At 41.3% G+C, this 17,590-nt stretch overlaps 2 protein-coding genes across 6 annotated transcripts in view; both read left to right on the top strand.

Moving 5' to 3' along the window:
• The first annotated feature begins 244 nt into the window (after nucleotides 1-244).
• LOC129823915 (uncharacterized) lies at nucleotides 245-9,384 on the top strand. The gene is made up of 7 exons (XM_055883024.1): nucleotides 245-477; nucleotides 834-978; nucleotides 1,359-1,454; nucleotides 3,641-3,785; nucleotides 7,929-8,074; nucleotides 8,278-8,417; nucleotides 8,770-9,384. The coding sequence occupies exons 1-7, from the start codon at nucleotides 378-380 to the stop codon at nucleotides 8,922-8,924; spliced, it is 927 nt and encodes a 308-aa protein (XP_055738999.1). The 5' UTR covers nucleotides 245-377; the 3' UTR covers nucleotides 8,925-9,384.
• Nucleotides 9,385-13,040: 3,656 nt separating this feature from the next.
• Nucleotides 13,041-17,590, top strand: part of agla (amylo-alpha-1, 6-glucosidase, 4-alpha-glucanotransferase a) — a 29,914-nt gene continuing 25,364 nt past the window's right edge. For 2 of the 5 annotated variants that reach the window (XM_055883019.1, XM_055883020.1), the window contains exons 1-5: nucleotides 13,041-13,188; nucleotides 13,839-13,998; nucleotides 15,449-15,659; nucleotides 15,865-16,034; nucleotides 16,652-16,855. In XM_055883019.1, the coding sequence (XP_055738994.1) occupies nucleotides 13,914-13,998; nucleotides 15,449-15,659; nucleotides 15,865-16,034; nucleotides 16,652-16,855 (670 nt within the window). In that variant the 5' untranslated portion in view covers nucleotides 13,041-13,188; nucleotides 13,839-13,913. The other 3 variants (XM_055883021.1, XM_055883022.1, XM_055883023.1) reach the window with 3 other exon arrangements.

The raw sequence follows: 17,590 nt of genomic DNA, 5'->3' as shown, positions 1-17,590 counted from the left end.
TTGGTTGGAGGATGGTGCTTCCTGCTTTGCAACTACTTGGCCGAATAAAGCAAGTCAGCGTGTTCTTTGATTTGATAACACCAAAAATGTTTCCTCATATTATTTGGGGATTTATCGTTTGATACATGGACAGTGAAAAGAAGACAACCATTCCAGTTTAGTTTTTTGTTTTTGTATAGGCTTCTCCTGCACAGCAGGTGGTGCTATACCTAGTGTTGACAGTGGACATGCAGCAGGTAAGAAATTCCCGAAGAAGATTGTTTACACTCCTTATATTGTTCCCCTACCAAACACCATCCAGTGTGGACTTTCATGATCAACTATCGACTAGACTAGCCAGTTATCTAGATACATTGTAGCTGGTGTAGTTAAAAATAATGGAAGATAGAAGCCTTCCTCGTATTGTGGTCATTGCACTGTCTGTGCTGATCTACATTTCTGCTTTAGCAATTAATGCTATGGCAGGCGCTGGAAAGGGTGAGTCTTATCTAACTTAGCTAACGCTAACTCATGTGAACGCAGTGTTGTGTAACTTGCTATGTTTTAACTGTAGCGCTTCCTATATGGCTGTTCATACTAAACTGTAGGACAGGAAATAACATTTTGTTGGCAGCACAGCTGCACATTATTCTATTCTTAAGTAGAAGCATTAAGAGTTCCTAGCTTTATGTTTAGCAAGGGACATGCAGAACCCACCCTATTACACAAAGTCAATGACAACCTTGTCCTCAGGGGAGGAAGTCTGGTGCTTGAGACAGCATAACTGACTGATGCAACACTGTAGTTTTCTCAACAGTTATGCTGTACTTGTTTTGCAATCTCCTCTCTTCTAGGACCATTCCATTCGAGTACAGGGAACATTTCCAAGAAGTATGAAACCGACATAACTCCGGCTGGATGGACCTTTTCTATCTGGGGGCTCATCTACACCTGGCTGTCTCTCATGCTCATCTATGTCATCTCCTTCCTCTACAGAGGGTACAGACACAATTATTCACCTACCTATATCAGTCAATCAATCACTAGCTCAACCATGCAGCCATCTATCTTTTAGGCTACTATTCTATAGTATTCTATTATTTTAGGACACCATCCTTCTGCTGTAGTATCAACACCTAGACCGTGAATGCAGTAATTAATGTATTAGATGTATAGTTATGTAGGTATTGCAGCACAACCGTCCGTCATTGGGAGTCCCATAGGGCGGTGCACAATTGGCCCAGCGCCGTCATTGTAGATAAGAATTTGTTCTTAACTGACTTGTCTAGTTAAATAAAGGTTACATTTAAATAAAACATTTTTTTTAAAGCTACAGTAGAATGTTTGTTCTGATACCAACTTTATTTTCAATTCCTCAGGAGCTGGACCCTCTCTGTACTGCCATATGGTTTCTACGTGTCCTGGATAGTCAACATGGCCTTCAACATGACCTGGCTTGTCCTATGGGTTCAAGAGTGCGTAACAGTCTTTTAACACCTAAACCAATGAGTTCCTGTTGCCTGACTAACCTGATTTAAGTGGATGGGTGGAAGCAAAATACAGCATCTCCACTTCCACCATGGCTAGACCAGCCCCGCTCCAATGTTCGCGTGATCATTTTGCCTGTCTCCACCAGGCGCAATCAATACATGTAGGTTAAAATATCAATATATTTATTTCCAGGCAGATTGAAACATGCATGTTGCTAGCTTGTTTGTTTTGGGAGATTAACATGGGGTTGTTTAACCTGACATGCATATGGTCCTCTTTACAGCTGGTTCTTTGTAGAATTTTTACACAGATTCATACAAAATTATGTTTCTACTCAGGCGATTAATCCACAGATAAAAAGGGAAACTTAGTTCGTTTTTTCCTAGTTATCTCTGATGAATCACTCCTCGTTTGTCTTTGTCATCCACGTGGGTTTGTATCTTCCTGATAACCAATAAGGAGGGCATTTGCAGCTCGTCGAGCATCTTAAATAGAACCAAGTAATAATTACCACCTGGCTACGCTACACGGACACTGTGAAAAGTTTGGTTGAAATTATTGAATACCATCCGTGTAAATTTATTTTGCAATGCTCGCACACGTAATGTGGACGGTGTATTCAAGGTGTTACTATAACCATACCACACCTACCCATACTGTGGGCCTCTGCCTGTCTGTAGAGAACATCGAGAGAAGTTGAACCACATAGGCCTAGCGTTCCCCCCTTAACTTCTTTGCTTTACAATTAAAATAGAAGTACATAATGTATGAATACAATGTTACTACACAAGGTATATATAATTGGACCCATTGAGATTCATTGTATTTTTGTGGGTCTCTATCATGCTATGATAATAACCAGGCCTATAGATTGTAGGACAGGAATTCTGTATACCTCTGGCCCTTTGGACACTGTGTTAACTAACCCCCAGATGAGCTTCAATGCCATACAACTCTCCTTCCGTGGCCTCCAACTGCTCTTAAATGCAAGTAAAACTAAATGCATGCTCTTCAATTGATCGCTGCGCGCGCCTGCCCGCCCGTCCGTCCAGCATCACTACTCTGGACGGTTCTGACTTAGAATATGTGGACAACTACAAATACCTAGGTGTCTGGTTAGACTGTAAACTCTCCTTCCAGACTCACATTAAGCATCTCCAATCCAAAATTAAATCTAGAATTGGCTTCCTATTTCGCAACAAAGCATCCTTCACTCATGCTGCCAAACATACCCTCGTAACACTGACTATCCTACCGATCCTCGACTTCGGCAATGTCATTTATAAAATAGCCTCCAACACTCTACTCAACAAATTGGATGCAGTCTATCACAGTGCCATCCGTTTTGTCACCAAAACCCCATATACTACCCACCACTGTGACCTGTATGTTCTCGTTGGCTGGCCCTCGCTTCATACTCGAAGCCAAACCCACTGGCTCCAGGTCATCTACAAGTCTCTGCTAGGTAAAGCCCCGCCTTATCTCAGCTCACTGGACACCATAGCCGCCGCCCCCCCCCCCCTTGTAGCGTGCGCTCCAGCAGGTATATCTCACTGGTCACCCCCAAAGCCAATTCTTCCTTTGGCCACCTTACCTTCCAGTTCTCTGCTGCCAATGACTGGAATGAACTGCAAAAATCACTGAAGCTGGAGACTCATATCTCCCTCACTAGCTTTAAGCACCAGCTGCCAGAGCAGCTCACAGATCACTGCACCTGTACATAGCCCATCTGTAAATAGCCCATCCAGCTACCTCATCCCCACACTGTATTTATTTATTTATCTTGCTCCTTTGGACCCCAGTATCTCTACTTGCACATTCATCTTCTGCACATCTACCATTCCAGTGTTTTAATTGCTATATTGTAATTACTTTGCCACCATGGCCTATTTATTGCCTCACCTCCCTTATCCTACCTCATTTGCACGTACTGTATATAGACTTTTTCTACTGTATTATTGACTGTATGTTTGTTTATTCCATGTGTAACTCTGTTGTATGTGTCGAACTGCTTTGCTTTGTCTTGGCCAGGTCGCAGTTGTAAATGAGAACATGTTCTCAGCTAGCCTACCTGGTTAAATAAAGGTGAGGGAAAAAAATGTTCTGCTCAAAACACCAAGGTAACTTGTGGATCAATGAGAGTGGTCTTTTGTTTTACTGTTCCGCACAGGCAGATGACTGCTGCGTTGATTTTACTGGGGATGATTGCTGTCACCAACTACGCTATGATCTTTTTCTCCTGCTATGGGCTGAGTGTTTACGGAGCCTGGCTCAGCCAGAACCACCCTAATGATCTTTGGTGCATCCGGGTGCTGGTGAGTTTAATTTGTGGCTTAATTGAGTTAGTTGTTCGACTCACACCATCCTCATGATTGTAGCATGGTCACAGATGTGCTTTAGCCAACTCCAGCCGGAGTATTGTTTTTCATTGGATTCACTCATCCCATTTAGTTTTATGGTGACACTTACAGTTGTTAGGTTCTAAATAACAGGGTAAAAATGGACAGACAACTATAAAAGCTAAAACCAAGTTTATTCACCCAATGGGTCAGACAGCTGAACACACAAAGACATGTTCCCACCAGCGTGTGTGTGTGTACAGTTGAAGTCGGACGTTTACATACACTTAGGTTGGAGTCATTTAAAACTCGTTTTGCAACCACTCCACAAATTCCTTGTTAACTAACAATCGTTTTGGCAAGTCAGTTAGGACATCTACTTTGTGCCTGACACAAGTCATTTTCCAACAATTGTTTACTGACAGATTATTTCACTTATAATTCACTGTATCACAATTCCATTAGGTCAGAAGTTTACATACACTAAGTTGACTGCCTTTAAACAGCTTGGAAAATTCCATAAAATGATGTCATAGCCTTAGAAGCTTCTGATAGGCTAATTGACATAATTTGAGTCAATTGGAGGTGTACCTGTGGATGTATTTCAAGGCCTACCTTCAAACTTAGTGCCTCTTTGCTTGACATCATGGGAAAATCAAAAGAAATCAGCCAAGACCTCAGAAAAAGAATTGGAGACCACAAGTATGGTTCATCCTTAGGAGCAATTTCCAAATGCCTGAAGGTACCACGTTCATCTGTACAAAAAATAGTACGCAAGTATTAACACCATGGAACCACGCAGCCGTCATACCGCTCTGGAAGGGGACGCGTTCTGTCTCCTAGAGATGAACGTACTTTGGTGCGAAAGTGCAAATCAATCCCAGAACAACAGCAAAGGACCTTGTGAAGATGTTGGAGGAAATGGGCACAAAAGTATATACATCCACAGTAAAACAAGTCCTATATCGACATAACCTGATAGGCCACTCAGCAAGGAAGAAGCCACTGCTCCAAAACCGCCATTAAAAAAAAGCCAGACTACGGTTTGCAACTGCACATGGGGACAAAGATTGTACTTTTTGGAGAAATGTCCTCTGGTCTGATGAAACAAAAATAGAACTGTTTGGCCATAATAACCATTGTTATGTTAGGAGGAAAAAGGGGGATGCTTGCAAGCCGAAGAGTACCATCCCAACCGTGAAGCACGAGGGTGGCAGCATCATGTTGGGGAGGTGCTTTGTTGCAGGAGGGACTGGTGCATTTCACAAAATCGATGGCGTCATGAGGTAGGGAAATTATGTGGATATATTGAAGCATCAGTCAGGAAGTTAAAGCTTGGTCGCAAATGGGTCTTCCAAATGGACAATGACCCCAAGCATACTTCCAAAGTTGTGGCAAAATGGCTTAAGGACAGCAAAGTTAAGGTATTGGAGTGGCCATCACAAAGCCCTGACCTCAATCCCATAGACAATTTGTGGGCAGAACTGAAAAAGCGTGTGCGAGCAAGGAGACCTACAAACCTGACTCAGTTACACCAGCTCTGTCAGGAGGTATGGGCCAAAATTCACCCAACTTACTGTGTGAAGCTTGTGGAAAGTTACCTGAAACATTTGACCCAAGTTAAACAATTTAAAGGTCAAATGCTCATTGAGAGTGTGCAAACTTCTGACCCACTGGGAATGTGAAAGAAACAAAAGCTGAAAAAAATATTTTTCTCTACTATTATTCTGACATTTCACATTCTTAAAATAAAGTGGTGATCCTAGCTGACCTAAGACAGGGAATTTTTAGTATGATTAAATGTCAGGAATTGTGAAAAACTGAGTTTAAATATATTTGGTTAAGATGTATGTAATCTTCCGACTTCAACTGTATGTATGTGTAACAGTATAACTTTACGTCCGTCCCCTCGCGAACCAGGGACCCTCTGCACACATCAACAACAGTCACCCACAAAGCATCGTTACCCATCGCTCCACAAAGGCTGCGGCCCTTGCAGAGCAAGGGGAACCACTACTTCAAGGTCTCAGAGCAAGTGACGTCACCGATTGAAAGGCTATTAGCGCGCACCACCGCTAACTAGCTAGCCATTTCACATCCGTTACATATGTATCCACCCACCCCAATTTGGGTTAAGTCTCCTCCTTCCCTCTAAACATTAACTTCCTGCCTAGCAATAAAGATGTAAGTGATGCGGGTAATAAACTGTTCCTTCTCCCTTAATGTGACCTGACCTCGGCCCCCATTCCTCACTAATCCACAGCTCTCCACCCTTATCAGTGACCGCAACCACATACATTCCTCCTACAGATAACCATTAACTTCTGGTGTAGAAACCAGACTGTGGCTCTTCTCCTTTCCATAGGATACCTTATGATTAACAATATTTCAAGTTTAGAAGTCAGAACCCATCACAGTGCCTTCGAAGTATTCACACCCCTTGATTTTTTTTCTACATTTTGTCATGTTACAGCCTGAAATTTAAAAAGAATTAAATTGAGATTTGTCACTGGCCTACACACTACCCCATAATGTAAAAGTGGAATTATATTTTTAGAAATTATTACAAATTAATTAAAAATGAAAAGCTAAAATTAGTCATTACGTATTCAAACCCTGTGTTATAACAAGCCTAATTAAGTTCAGGAGTACAACTTTGCTTAACAAGTCACATAATAAATAGCAAGGACTCACTCTGTGTGCAATAATAGTGTTTAACATTAAAAAAAATAATGACTACCTCATCTATGCACTCCACACATACGGTACAATTATCTGTAAGGTCGAGCAGGGAATTTCAAACACAGATTCAACCACAAAGACCAGGGAGGTTTTCCAATGCCTCGCAAAAAAGGTCACCTATTGATAGATGCGTTAAATAGAGAAAAAAAAGGCAGACATTGAACATCCCTTAGTATGGTGAAGTTATTAATTACACTTTGGATGGTATATCAATACACCCAATCACTATAAAGATACAGGCGTCCTTCCTAACTCAATTGCCGGAGAGGAAGGAAACTACTCTGGGATTTCACCATGATGCCAATGGTGACTTTAAAACAGTTACAGAGTTTAATGGCTGTGTTAGGACAGAACTGAGAATGGATCAACAATATTGTAGTTACACCACAATACTAACCTAATTGACAGAGTGAATAGAAGGAAGCCTTTACAGAATAAACATATTCCAAAACATGCATCCTATTTGCAACAAGGCACTAAAGTAATGCTGCAAAAAATGTGGCAAAGCAATTAACTTTTTGTCCTGAATACAAAGTGTTATGTTTGGGTCAAATCCAATTCAACACATTACTGAGTACCACTCTCTATTTTCAAGCATAGTGGTGGCTGCATCATGTTATGTTTGTAATTGTTACGGACTGGGGAGTCCGGATAGAAAGTAAACGGATTGGAGCTAAGCACAGGCAAAATCCTAGAGGAAAACCTGGTTCAGTCTGCTTTCCACCAGACACTTGGAGATGAATCTTTCAGCAGGACAATAACCTAAAACACAAGGCCAAATCTACACTGGAGTTGATATCCAAGAACACGGTGAATGTTCCTATGTGGCTGAGTTAGATTTTCAAGCGGATTTAAGTTAAAACTATGGCAATACCTGAAAATACCAATTTGACAGAGCTTGAAGAATTCTGAAAATAATGGGCAAATGTTGCACAATCCAGGTATGGAAAGCTTATAAAGACTCACAACTGTAATCACTGCCAAAGGTGATTCTAACTTGTATTGACCCAGGTGTGAGATTTCATTTGCAATACATTTGCAAACATTTCTAAAAACATGTCTTTACTTTGGCATTATGTGTTATTGTGTGTAGTAGGTTGAGGAAAAAGAAAACAATTGAATTCAGGCTGTAACACAACAAAATGTGGAATAAGTCAAGGGGTATGAATACTTTCATACCCCTTGAGATTAGTTTGCTAAAGCACATACAGCTCTGGCCATCCTACTGCATTTTACTTTACATAATCATTCTATTGTAATGTATTTTCTCTAACCATCTTAGGTAATCCACTTTTTCAGTTGCTCTATCCCTTCCTTTGTCCTCTTATGAGGAATTCTACAGTCGTATACTACAAGTAACGTTTTCTTAAATCTTAGGTGCAGAATGGCATTGCCCTGTATACCACATGGACAACCATCGCCACTCTGATCAACTTCACCCTGGTGTTGGACCTCTCTGGAGTGGCAAAGAGCACTGCAGCCACCGTGTCTCTCTGTATTCTACTGGTGGAGGTGATCGGATGGTAAGCACAGTTTAACAAAGTCTGTCTTATGAGAATCAGGCTCATCGTCTTTTGATTACATTTTTGGGCATGTGATCCAATCTCACTCGATGCATATGTTTTATTTGTTAATTATATAGACGTTACCAATGTAAATTAGACTCTCAGCACATTTGTGCATACAGCCACACACTTTCAATGTAATCGTAATGTGTTTATTGTAGGTTTGGTATTGAGAACTTCCTGCTGGATCAGCATGTGAGGTACATCCTGACTATTTACCCTGTGGTAATAATTGCTCTGGTTGGGAATGTGTTCAAGCACTACGACCCTGCAGCACCAAGCGCAAACGCTATCTTCATGGGTGAGTAGGTCTCATCTCTCAGACTAGATATCTATTACCAAGTACAACATCAACCCTTTCCTCCTAAACCTGAAAACATATTGTAGATCTGAAGGGATTGGATGGGTGTAAGCAATAGCTCCACGAGTCATGTGATAGGCTAAATGGAGTTCCCACCATATTGTTTAGACCTAACAGATTCTTTCAGATCTACAAGAAATGTCTAGCTTCGTTTTGGACGGCTCAAATCTCTTCATGTGAAACACTTAAATGTTTTAGAACCTCCCTCTCTATTCTCCGTAAATCATATTAGAAACTAATATACATGTTAAAGATAAATAGGATAATTTACTCTGTCTTCTATCACTTCCAGTTGTACTCTTGGTGGTTTCCTGTGTGCTCCTGGTGGTGCGAGTCACCTTGGTGTTCAGGAGAAATCGGAACCAGCCCCTGTACGCTGGCATGAGCCTGGAGGCTCTGATCTCGCCCAGCAGCCTGAACAAGAAGCAGAATAAGATATTCATGTAGAAGACTGGTACACACCACAATACCATCTTTTCACAAAGTGTCAAACCTTAATAAACTATAACATAACACATCTGCCTATATTAAACCATACACATTCATTATTCAGTTTGGACAAGAAGCAGATGGAAGATATTCATGTAGAATACTGGTAGTCTTCTACATAGTACAATCTGTATACGATACAAAGTGTCAAAGCCTATGCTGCCTATAAAACATATAATCCTGTATTACGCACACTCAGTATTCAAGTATTAAAATACCTGTATTCATCCAATCATAACACTCCACTACACTGTAATGCATAACACTTTCGATGTTTATAATACATGTAATAAGAAATGTTTGTACACTAATCAATGCACTGAATAATCATATAATTCCAGTATAAATAACACTTTTTTTTTTTACTTGATTCTTACTATTTTGTATTGATCTGATATATAAAAACATATTTTGCCTATCCTGTATTGATAATGATATTTTCACTTGATGAAACTATTAGTCTACACACTGAGTATGAGTAGAAAGATGGAATGCTAAAATAACATGGGATGTTAGTGTTTTATTATATGGTTTATGTGGGGCTAGGACATTTTTTCGTATGATTACATACAGTTGAAGTCGGAAGTTTACATACACCTTAGCCAAATACATTTAAACTCAGTTTTTCACAATTCCTGACATTTAATCCTAGTAAAAATTCCTTGTCTTAGGTCAGTTAGCATCACCACTTTATTTTAAGAATGAAATGTCAGAATAATAGTAGAGTGATTTATTTCAGCTTTTATTTCTTTCATCACATTCCCAGTGGGTCAGAAGTTTACATACACTCAATTAGTATTTGGTAGCATTGCCTTTAAATTGTTTAACTTGGGTCAAACATGTCGGGTAGCCTTCCACAAGCTTCCAACAAGTTGGGTGAATTTTGGCCCATACCTCCTGACAGAGTTGGTGTAACTTAGTCAGGTTTGTAGGCCTCCTTGCTCGTACATGCTTTTTCAGTTCTGCCCACAAATTGTCTATGGGATTGAGGTCAGGGCTTTGGGATGGCCACTCCAATACCTTGACTTTGTTGTCCTTAAGCCATTTTGCCACAACTTTGGAAGTATGCTTGGGGTCATTGTCCATTTGGAAGACCCATTTGCGACCAAGCTTTAACTTCCTGACTGATGTCTTGAGATTTTGCTTCAATATATACACAATTTTCCATCCTCATAATGCCATCTATTTTGTGAAGTGCACCAGTCCCTCCTGCAGCAAAGCACCCCCACAACATGATGCTGCCACCCCCGTGCTTCACGGTTGGGATGGTGTTCTTCGGCTTGCAAGCATCCCCCTTTTTCCTCCAAACATAACAATGGTCATTATGGCCAAACAGTTCTAATTTTGTTTCATCAGACCAGAGGACATTTCTCCAAAAAGCACTATCTTTGTCCCCATGTGCAGTTGCAAACCGTAGTCTGGCTTTTTTTTATGGCGGTTTTAGAGCAGTGGCTTCTTCCTTGCTGAGCGGCCTTTCAGGTTATGTCGATATAGGAGTTTTTTTGCTGTGGATGTATATACTTTTGTACCTGTTTCCTCCAACATCTTCACAAGGTCCTTTGCTGTTGTTCTGGGATTGATTTGCACTTTTCGCACCAAAGTACGTTCATCTCTAGGAGACAGAACGTGTCTCCTTCCTGAGCGGTATGACGGCTGCGTGGTCCCATGGTGTTAATACTTGCGTACTATTGTTTGTACAGATGAATGTGGTACCTTCAGGCATTTGGAAATTGTGTTTGGTGTTTGGGTTATTTCTTTTGATTTTCCCATGATGTCAAGCAAAGAGGCACTGAGTTTGAAGGTAGGCCTTGAAATACATCCACAGGTACACCTCCAATTGACTCGAATTATGTCAATTAGCCTATCAGAAGCTTCTAAAGCCATCATCTGGCATTTTCCAAGCTTTTTAAAAGGCACAGTCAACTTAGTCTATGTAAACTTCTGGTCCACTGGAATTGTGATACAGTGAATAATAAGTGAAATATTCTGTCTGTAAATAATTGTTGAAAAAATTAGTGTCATGCACAAGGTAGATGTCCTAACCGACTTGCCAAAACTATAGTTTGTTAACAAGGAATTTGTGGAGTGGTTGAAAAACTAGTTTTAATGACTCCAACCTAAGTGTATGTAAACTTACGACTTCAACTGTACATCTTTATCAGATAATGACACAGGGCTCTTTGAATGGTGAGGCTGAAACAACCGACTACAGACAAAAGTCGAGGAGAGAAGTCGGTGGAAGGTGCATCTGCGACAGGCGAAAGTCAGACACTGATGTGGTTTTCCAACAGCAAGGCTCAGTGCAACATGGTGTTGTTGCAGTTGTTTATTCAAGTTTTTCTTTGTAATTTCAACAAACTCTTCAATCCCCATATCATACACTGACATACTAAAATATGTGTTCAATATACAGTCAATGAGACAGCCTCAAATAACACATGCATTTGTATGTATCTGTAACAGTATAACTTTAGTACGTCCCCTCGCCCCGACCTCGGGCGCGAACCAGGGACCCTCTGCACACATCAACAACAGTCACCCACGAAGTTACCCATCGCTCCACAAAAGCCACGGCCCTTGCAGAGCAAGGGGAAACACTACTTCTAGGTTTCAGAGCAAGTGACGTAACTGATTGAAACGCTATTAGCGCGTACCCGCTAACTAGCTAGCCATTTCACATCTGTTACATATCCACTACACATGAATCTCTGCAACATTTGTTTCAGTCATGTCTTTGGTTACGTTTGGGTGTCAAATGATTGGTTGACAATAGAGCCTCCCACAACTCAGTCAATGGCTGCAGGATGAAGTTGATGCAGTTGACATGTAGGCGGAAGTCGAGACAATTTCTATCCCCATAATGCAACACATTTTGAAAGGAGGTGACTGACTTGACAAAAGTGAACCGTTCAAACGTGCCCACAGTCAGATATAAGTCAAATTGAAAATTATCTTGTAGTGTGAAATGAGCTGCAGAAAATAATACATATATGCCACATGATTAAATAGAAAACACAGTAATATTGGGCGTGTTAGAGCGGATGACTTTTGTCAATTTGGTGACAATCAGTGGTCAAAGAGTGCTATGTGGATAAAAATTGTCCGACTTGCGCCTACATGAAGACTGCATGAAATTGACAAAAACCAAGTGATCAAAGGTCATTCAGTTTTGACTGCAGTGGACTGCAAATTTCTGCAGTTGCTCTTCACCAACTTCATCCTGCAGCCATCACCTGCGTTGTGAGAAGCTGGATTGCCAACCAATCATTAGGGTGTTTTGTTTGACCCAAGCGAACTTTACCAAAGATTCAATCAGGAACCAAGGGGATGTGTACAATTGAATGTAATATTTGAGGCTCTCTCTCACCAACTGATACTACAATATACACCGGTGGAGGCTGCTGAGGGGAGGACGGCTCATGATAATGGCCGGAAGGGAGTATAATGGAGTGAATGTAATGGTATCAAACATGGTTTTCATGTGTTTGTTACCATTACATTCACCCCATTATACTCCATTCCAGCCATTATTATGAGCCGTCCTGCCCTCAGCAGTCTCCATTGATATACACACATATATTTTCAGTTTGTGAGTGTGTGATATGGGGGTTGGAGACTTGTTTATTTCGACATTATAAAAAATATATTTTATAAAAAATGGCAACACTGCCATGTTGCACTGAGCCTTGCTGTTGGAAAACCATCTCCCCGACTTCACACCTTGGATTTCGTCTACAGGCACATCTTCTCGGACTGCTTTCACCTTACTACTCCATCGAGAACGTTCTTTATAGCGCATGAACTTTATTAAGTTCTGCAGTGCAGTCATGTATCCTACATGTTACCTAACACACGTCCTCTTCATGTAGAAGCAGCGCAATCCTGTTCGCGGTTTTATCTTGTATCGTTTCTTATTTAATGAATTATATTGCAATATTTGGTGTTTCAGTCGAATGGTGCTCTGTAATAAGGCCATATAATGTTGCCAAACAGGTAAGATTTGTATTGCACCTGTCTACAAGAAAGTAGGATAATACAGCTTTCTTATATTCGTACATGTACGGTAGTCGGGTTAAAGGTTGATGCAAAATCGGCACGCCCCCCTGCTCAGATGCCAAGCGTATTCTTCAATACAGGAAAAATACCGATACTTTGTATTTTTGCAAATTACATTAAAGCAGCTTTTCACGATGCGTTGAGTATTTAAAGTTGGATGTAACAGGTGCATAAGTTTTTATTTTCGATAGTTTGTAAGCTACGCATAATGCTTTTGTGGTTGTCTGCTTGGTCCTTATACTTTAGTGAGTGGCCGACTGAGACTGGACACGGTAGATCGAGTATTTAATAGCCTGGTTGGCCTTTTAAGTGACTGAATTCTGGACCTTATCCAGAATGAGTTATGATTTAAATATGGACACTTATGCGCTGCGCAATTTCAAGTGGGCGTTTGTTGACAGTGCGTGTTGGTGGTGCGCGCATTGTGAACGCGAGGAGCCGTGGGATACATGTAGTGAAGAACTGAAAAGTATTCAAAATTAGGTCTGAATTTAGTTGATAATGGACCGAATTTAAACTGGACCATTGGCTAGCTACATGGTTTCCAATTCTGGATAAAAGGCTGCCTGCCAATTGCGTCAAGTGACAGCTCCACTTCTAAGAACTTCACCTTTGTAGTGACTATTATCACATTCCAAATGCATTGATCTTTAAGAACTGGATCCAGTTGTCCAATTTCAACCACACCATTCAGCTGTCACAACGTGTCAACAATATTATGTTAGAAACTGCAATAGGCTGCTAAAATGTTACTATTTTTAGACAGCTGAAATATGTTGTTGATGGCTGGTGACATATTACATTTTTTTTCAACAGGAGGTTCTCGGAAAAAGAAAATCCATATCATCATCCCCTGTACAGTAAAGGACGACCTATATAGGCAAAGTCAAAATGTCCCTCCAGGCAAAACAAGTCAGAGTCTTGGTCCTCAACGATATGGAACAGCTGGGAAGGACACTCTTCCGCCTGGACCAAGGTACCTGGACATTATTTCCATTTTTATGCATGCCTTAGGCTACAATGGTATTGATTAATTGAGAATGAGAATAACGTGACAGTTAAGGTGGTATTTAAACATGAGACGTGTAGCAATATTTGCTAGTGTGCTATTTCTATAGATAGCCCATGGGGACTGGGGAGTGTGGTTGCAGGCAAACACAGACATGTCCCTCCCTGTATTGTTGCATTGCAGTTTTTGAACATTTTCTTGTTCTTGTGAGGTGAGAGTGTTGCCTTTTTAGTTTAATATAGACCAAATTATTGCATGAATTGCATCTGTTGGTCATCCAAGATTTCCAGTATGCAAAAGCATCAACGTTTTCTAGATAACACTCACGTTATACATGATCAATAATAGCCTCATCCCAGCCATTATTAATTTTAATTCAATGATATCTGGTAACATGATACTATTATGAGACAAAGCCAACATAGTTTGCTTCCTTAAGAAGAGATTCTGGTTTAGATGATTCGAATAATCTTGTTCATTGTCTAAATTATATGCATAAACCACAACTACAGTTGCACAACAACAACAGGAAATAGTGGCGATCCAGTATCACTCCACTTCTCCAGATGAGCAACTGCAGCGTTGCAGTCTCAACCATACTTGATAAGGCAGCTGCTGCTGAGCTTATCAGCAGAATCTATTTTCAGAGATCAGACAACTCATTGTTATTCCTATATCTATCAATAACTTATAGTCTAGGGCAGGGATGGGCAACTTTAAAGGGGTGGGGGCCACAAAAAATCTGAACTCATCGCGGGAGGGGGCCGCAGTGGCTCTCGGGTCTGCGTACCTACCCACATTCATACCCACACATGCAGTCAGAGCCGGCCCTAAGTGAAGTATTTTGTTGTCCCCCCCCCCCCCCCCCCCCCCCCTCTTGACAGTGGAGAGAAGAACTTGAAGTATTAGAGTTCATTTCTGCAATTGTACATAGTTTGCCATGCGACAGTTGTGATTTTGAAATGTTCGAACTCATTTCATGGAATTCTACTCGTTTTGCCATGGTGGCGGCGAGAAAAATGTGCCGCCCATCCCTGGTCTATGGCAACTAGACTTTAAGGGGTGGTTTAGCAGATTAAGGGGTGCTTTCCTCAGATTAAGCCAAGTACTAGACTGAAAAGCAAGCTCAATGGAGAGTTGAAGATTATTTTTAGTCCGGAACTAGGCAAAATATGTGTCTGGGAAACTGGTCCCAAATTTGTTAGCTGGTTCATTAATAGCAATGTGCAAAATCTCCTTTCTCGCATTTTTGGAGAATGAGTAGCAAATGTTAGTTGAAACGGATTGTAATCCGTTAGTGGTGCATTCAAAAGCATGGCGAAAGGGGGGACGTAACTTGATCCATGTGCCTTGCAGCATACAATCATAGAAATGTATTGTATGCTCAGGCCTGTTTGTACTATATGTTTCTTCTAAGGCTTTGAGCTCCAGTTCCGTCTGGGCCCTACTCTCCAGGGAAAACATGTGCATGTGCACACTAACTACCCTGCCCTGGGGGAACACTTTGACCGTCACACCTTCCAGGCCCTGGACTGGCACAACCCCATGGGAAGAGAGGACGACTCTGACAAGTTTTGCACCCTAGACCTACAGATCGCTGGATCATACCAATACTACTTTGGTCACGGGTGAGAGTTAAGCACTATTGTAATAGAGACCAGTATTCATATTGCATTTCTACATGAGCCACAACATCACTGAGTAACTATAGCTTCATGTTGTATGTTCAAGTTGGACCATTGTCCAAATTGTCTTCATATAATAATTTATTGTCCTTATATAATGCTTGATATCACCACTATAAGTAAATATTCTACATGTTTTCACCCCCAGCCATGAGGAGAAGTCAGGCGGTGGCTACATAGTGGTGGACCCAGTGCTGCGTGCCGGTGCTGACAACCACCACGTCCATCTGGACTGTATCACCATCCAGACCTACCTGTCCAAATGCCTGGGACACCTGGATGACTGGCCAGCCAGACTGAGGGTGGCCAAGGAGTCTGGTGAGAGAGAAGGGTGACGTCTTTATGCCAGCCTGCCTTTACGTGTACTTCTCTTCCATCCTTGTCCTGGAGGGATGTCTAGTCTGTGTAGAGCTTTAATTGTTCCAACCCAGGACTAGAATACCTGATTCAACTTATCAACTAGTCATCAACTAAATTAGATGTACAGTATTAGGTGTGTTATGCCTGCAGTTTTCCTGGATCAAGAGCGAAGAATTGTCTTGTAAGTCCGTCATCTCACCAGGAAGTTTGAATCCCATTTAACAGGTTTGGCAGAATTTGTTTTAGGTCACCTACGGACACCAGTTTAGTTCATGATTCCAAGTCAATGTTTACACTACATTTTCATCTTGTCATTTTGCAATATCCCAGGCTTGTCCTCACTAGACAATAGAAAGAGGGTTAGTTTAATCATTAACAAGCTGGTTCCAAAATGCATACTGTATGTAGTAGTAATAACCGTACATGCATTAAAGTGAAATGGAAAGGGTAGCTATCATGCCATGCGAGGATGCCATTCCCTGAGTTTTTCGTGTGAAACTTAATCAACTAAGTAAACTGAGGACATTTAGCTCCAATGCTTGGATATTAACAAATGCATTTTGTTTGTTTCACAGGCTACAACATGATCCACTTCACCCCACTACAGACTCTAGGGAATTCCAGGTCCTGCTACTCCCTAGCTGACCAACTAAGCCTGAACCCAGAGTTTTCACCACCGGGAAAGAACTACACCTGGACAGAAGTGGGAGATTTGGTGCAGAAACTGAAGAAAGAGTGGAATATGATCTGTATCACTGACGTGGTCTACAATCACACAGGTGTGCGTGTGTAGGTGGGACGTGGGGTGAACGTGTGCCTGTGCGTGTGTCTCCCTCTGTTTGGTTGAAGGATCATTGCAACAGCTGCGTATTAGGTTAGAGATGTTGCGTCACAGTCAGTAACTGTGAGGCCATACCTGAAGAGCAGTTCCTCTCAAAGTCCAGAGAAAAAGTACCAGCATTGTCAAAGAGCCAGGCAGGTCTCACAATTCATAGTTTAGCAGTCTTATATCCTTAAATAACCTCTACATCTACAACATTTTTAAAGTCCCACTCTAGCCAATGTTTGCATACTGCATGTCTCTTACTGAATGTAGACTAGGGAAAGGTCACTAGGAAAAGGCCACAGTGTCTAAAATAATGACGAGTCATGGTCCTCGAGTCTAGAGCGAGCTTTAAAGATGAGTGGCGTGTTAAAAATACCCTCCCTAGATAATTCTGCACCACTTGGTCATGGCTGCTGGTGAACCCAGTCTGTGTGTGTGCAGCCCTGCAGCCAAGCTGTTGCATAACAGAATCTATGTGACTAGCATGCTAAGTTAAAAGAGAGAATGCTTTCGCTGACTTAAGCTCCTATTGATTAGATGTGTTTTGAATAGAACCTGTGTCAAAGTGGCTCCTTGCCATTGGTTCAGCGGTGGTTTCTTTTGTCTTCAGTGTTTGAGTGTGGGGTTTGCGTGGAGGTAGTTCAGTTGTTTTTCTATTGTCTACTAGTTTCTATTCAGGGCAGTTGTA

The sequence above is a fragment of the Salvelinus fontinalis genome, chromosome 26 (assembly GCF_029448725.1).
Source record: "Salvelinus fontinalis isolate EN_2023a chromosome 26, ASM2944872v1, whole genome shotgun sequence".
NCBI classification, from domain to species: Eukaryota; Metazoa; Chordata; class Actinopteri; order Salmoniformes; family Salmonidae; genus Salvelinus; species Salvelinus fontinalis.
This window is presented reverse-complemented; position numbering and strand designations above follow the sequence as displayed.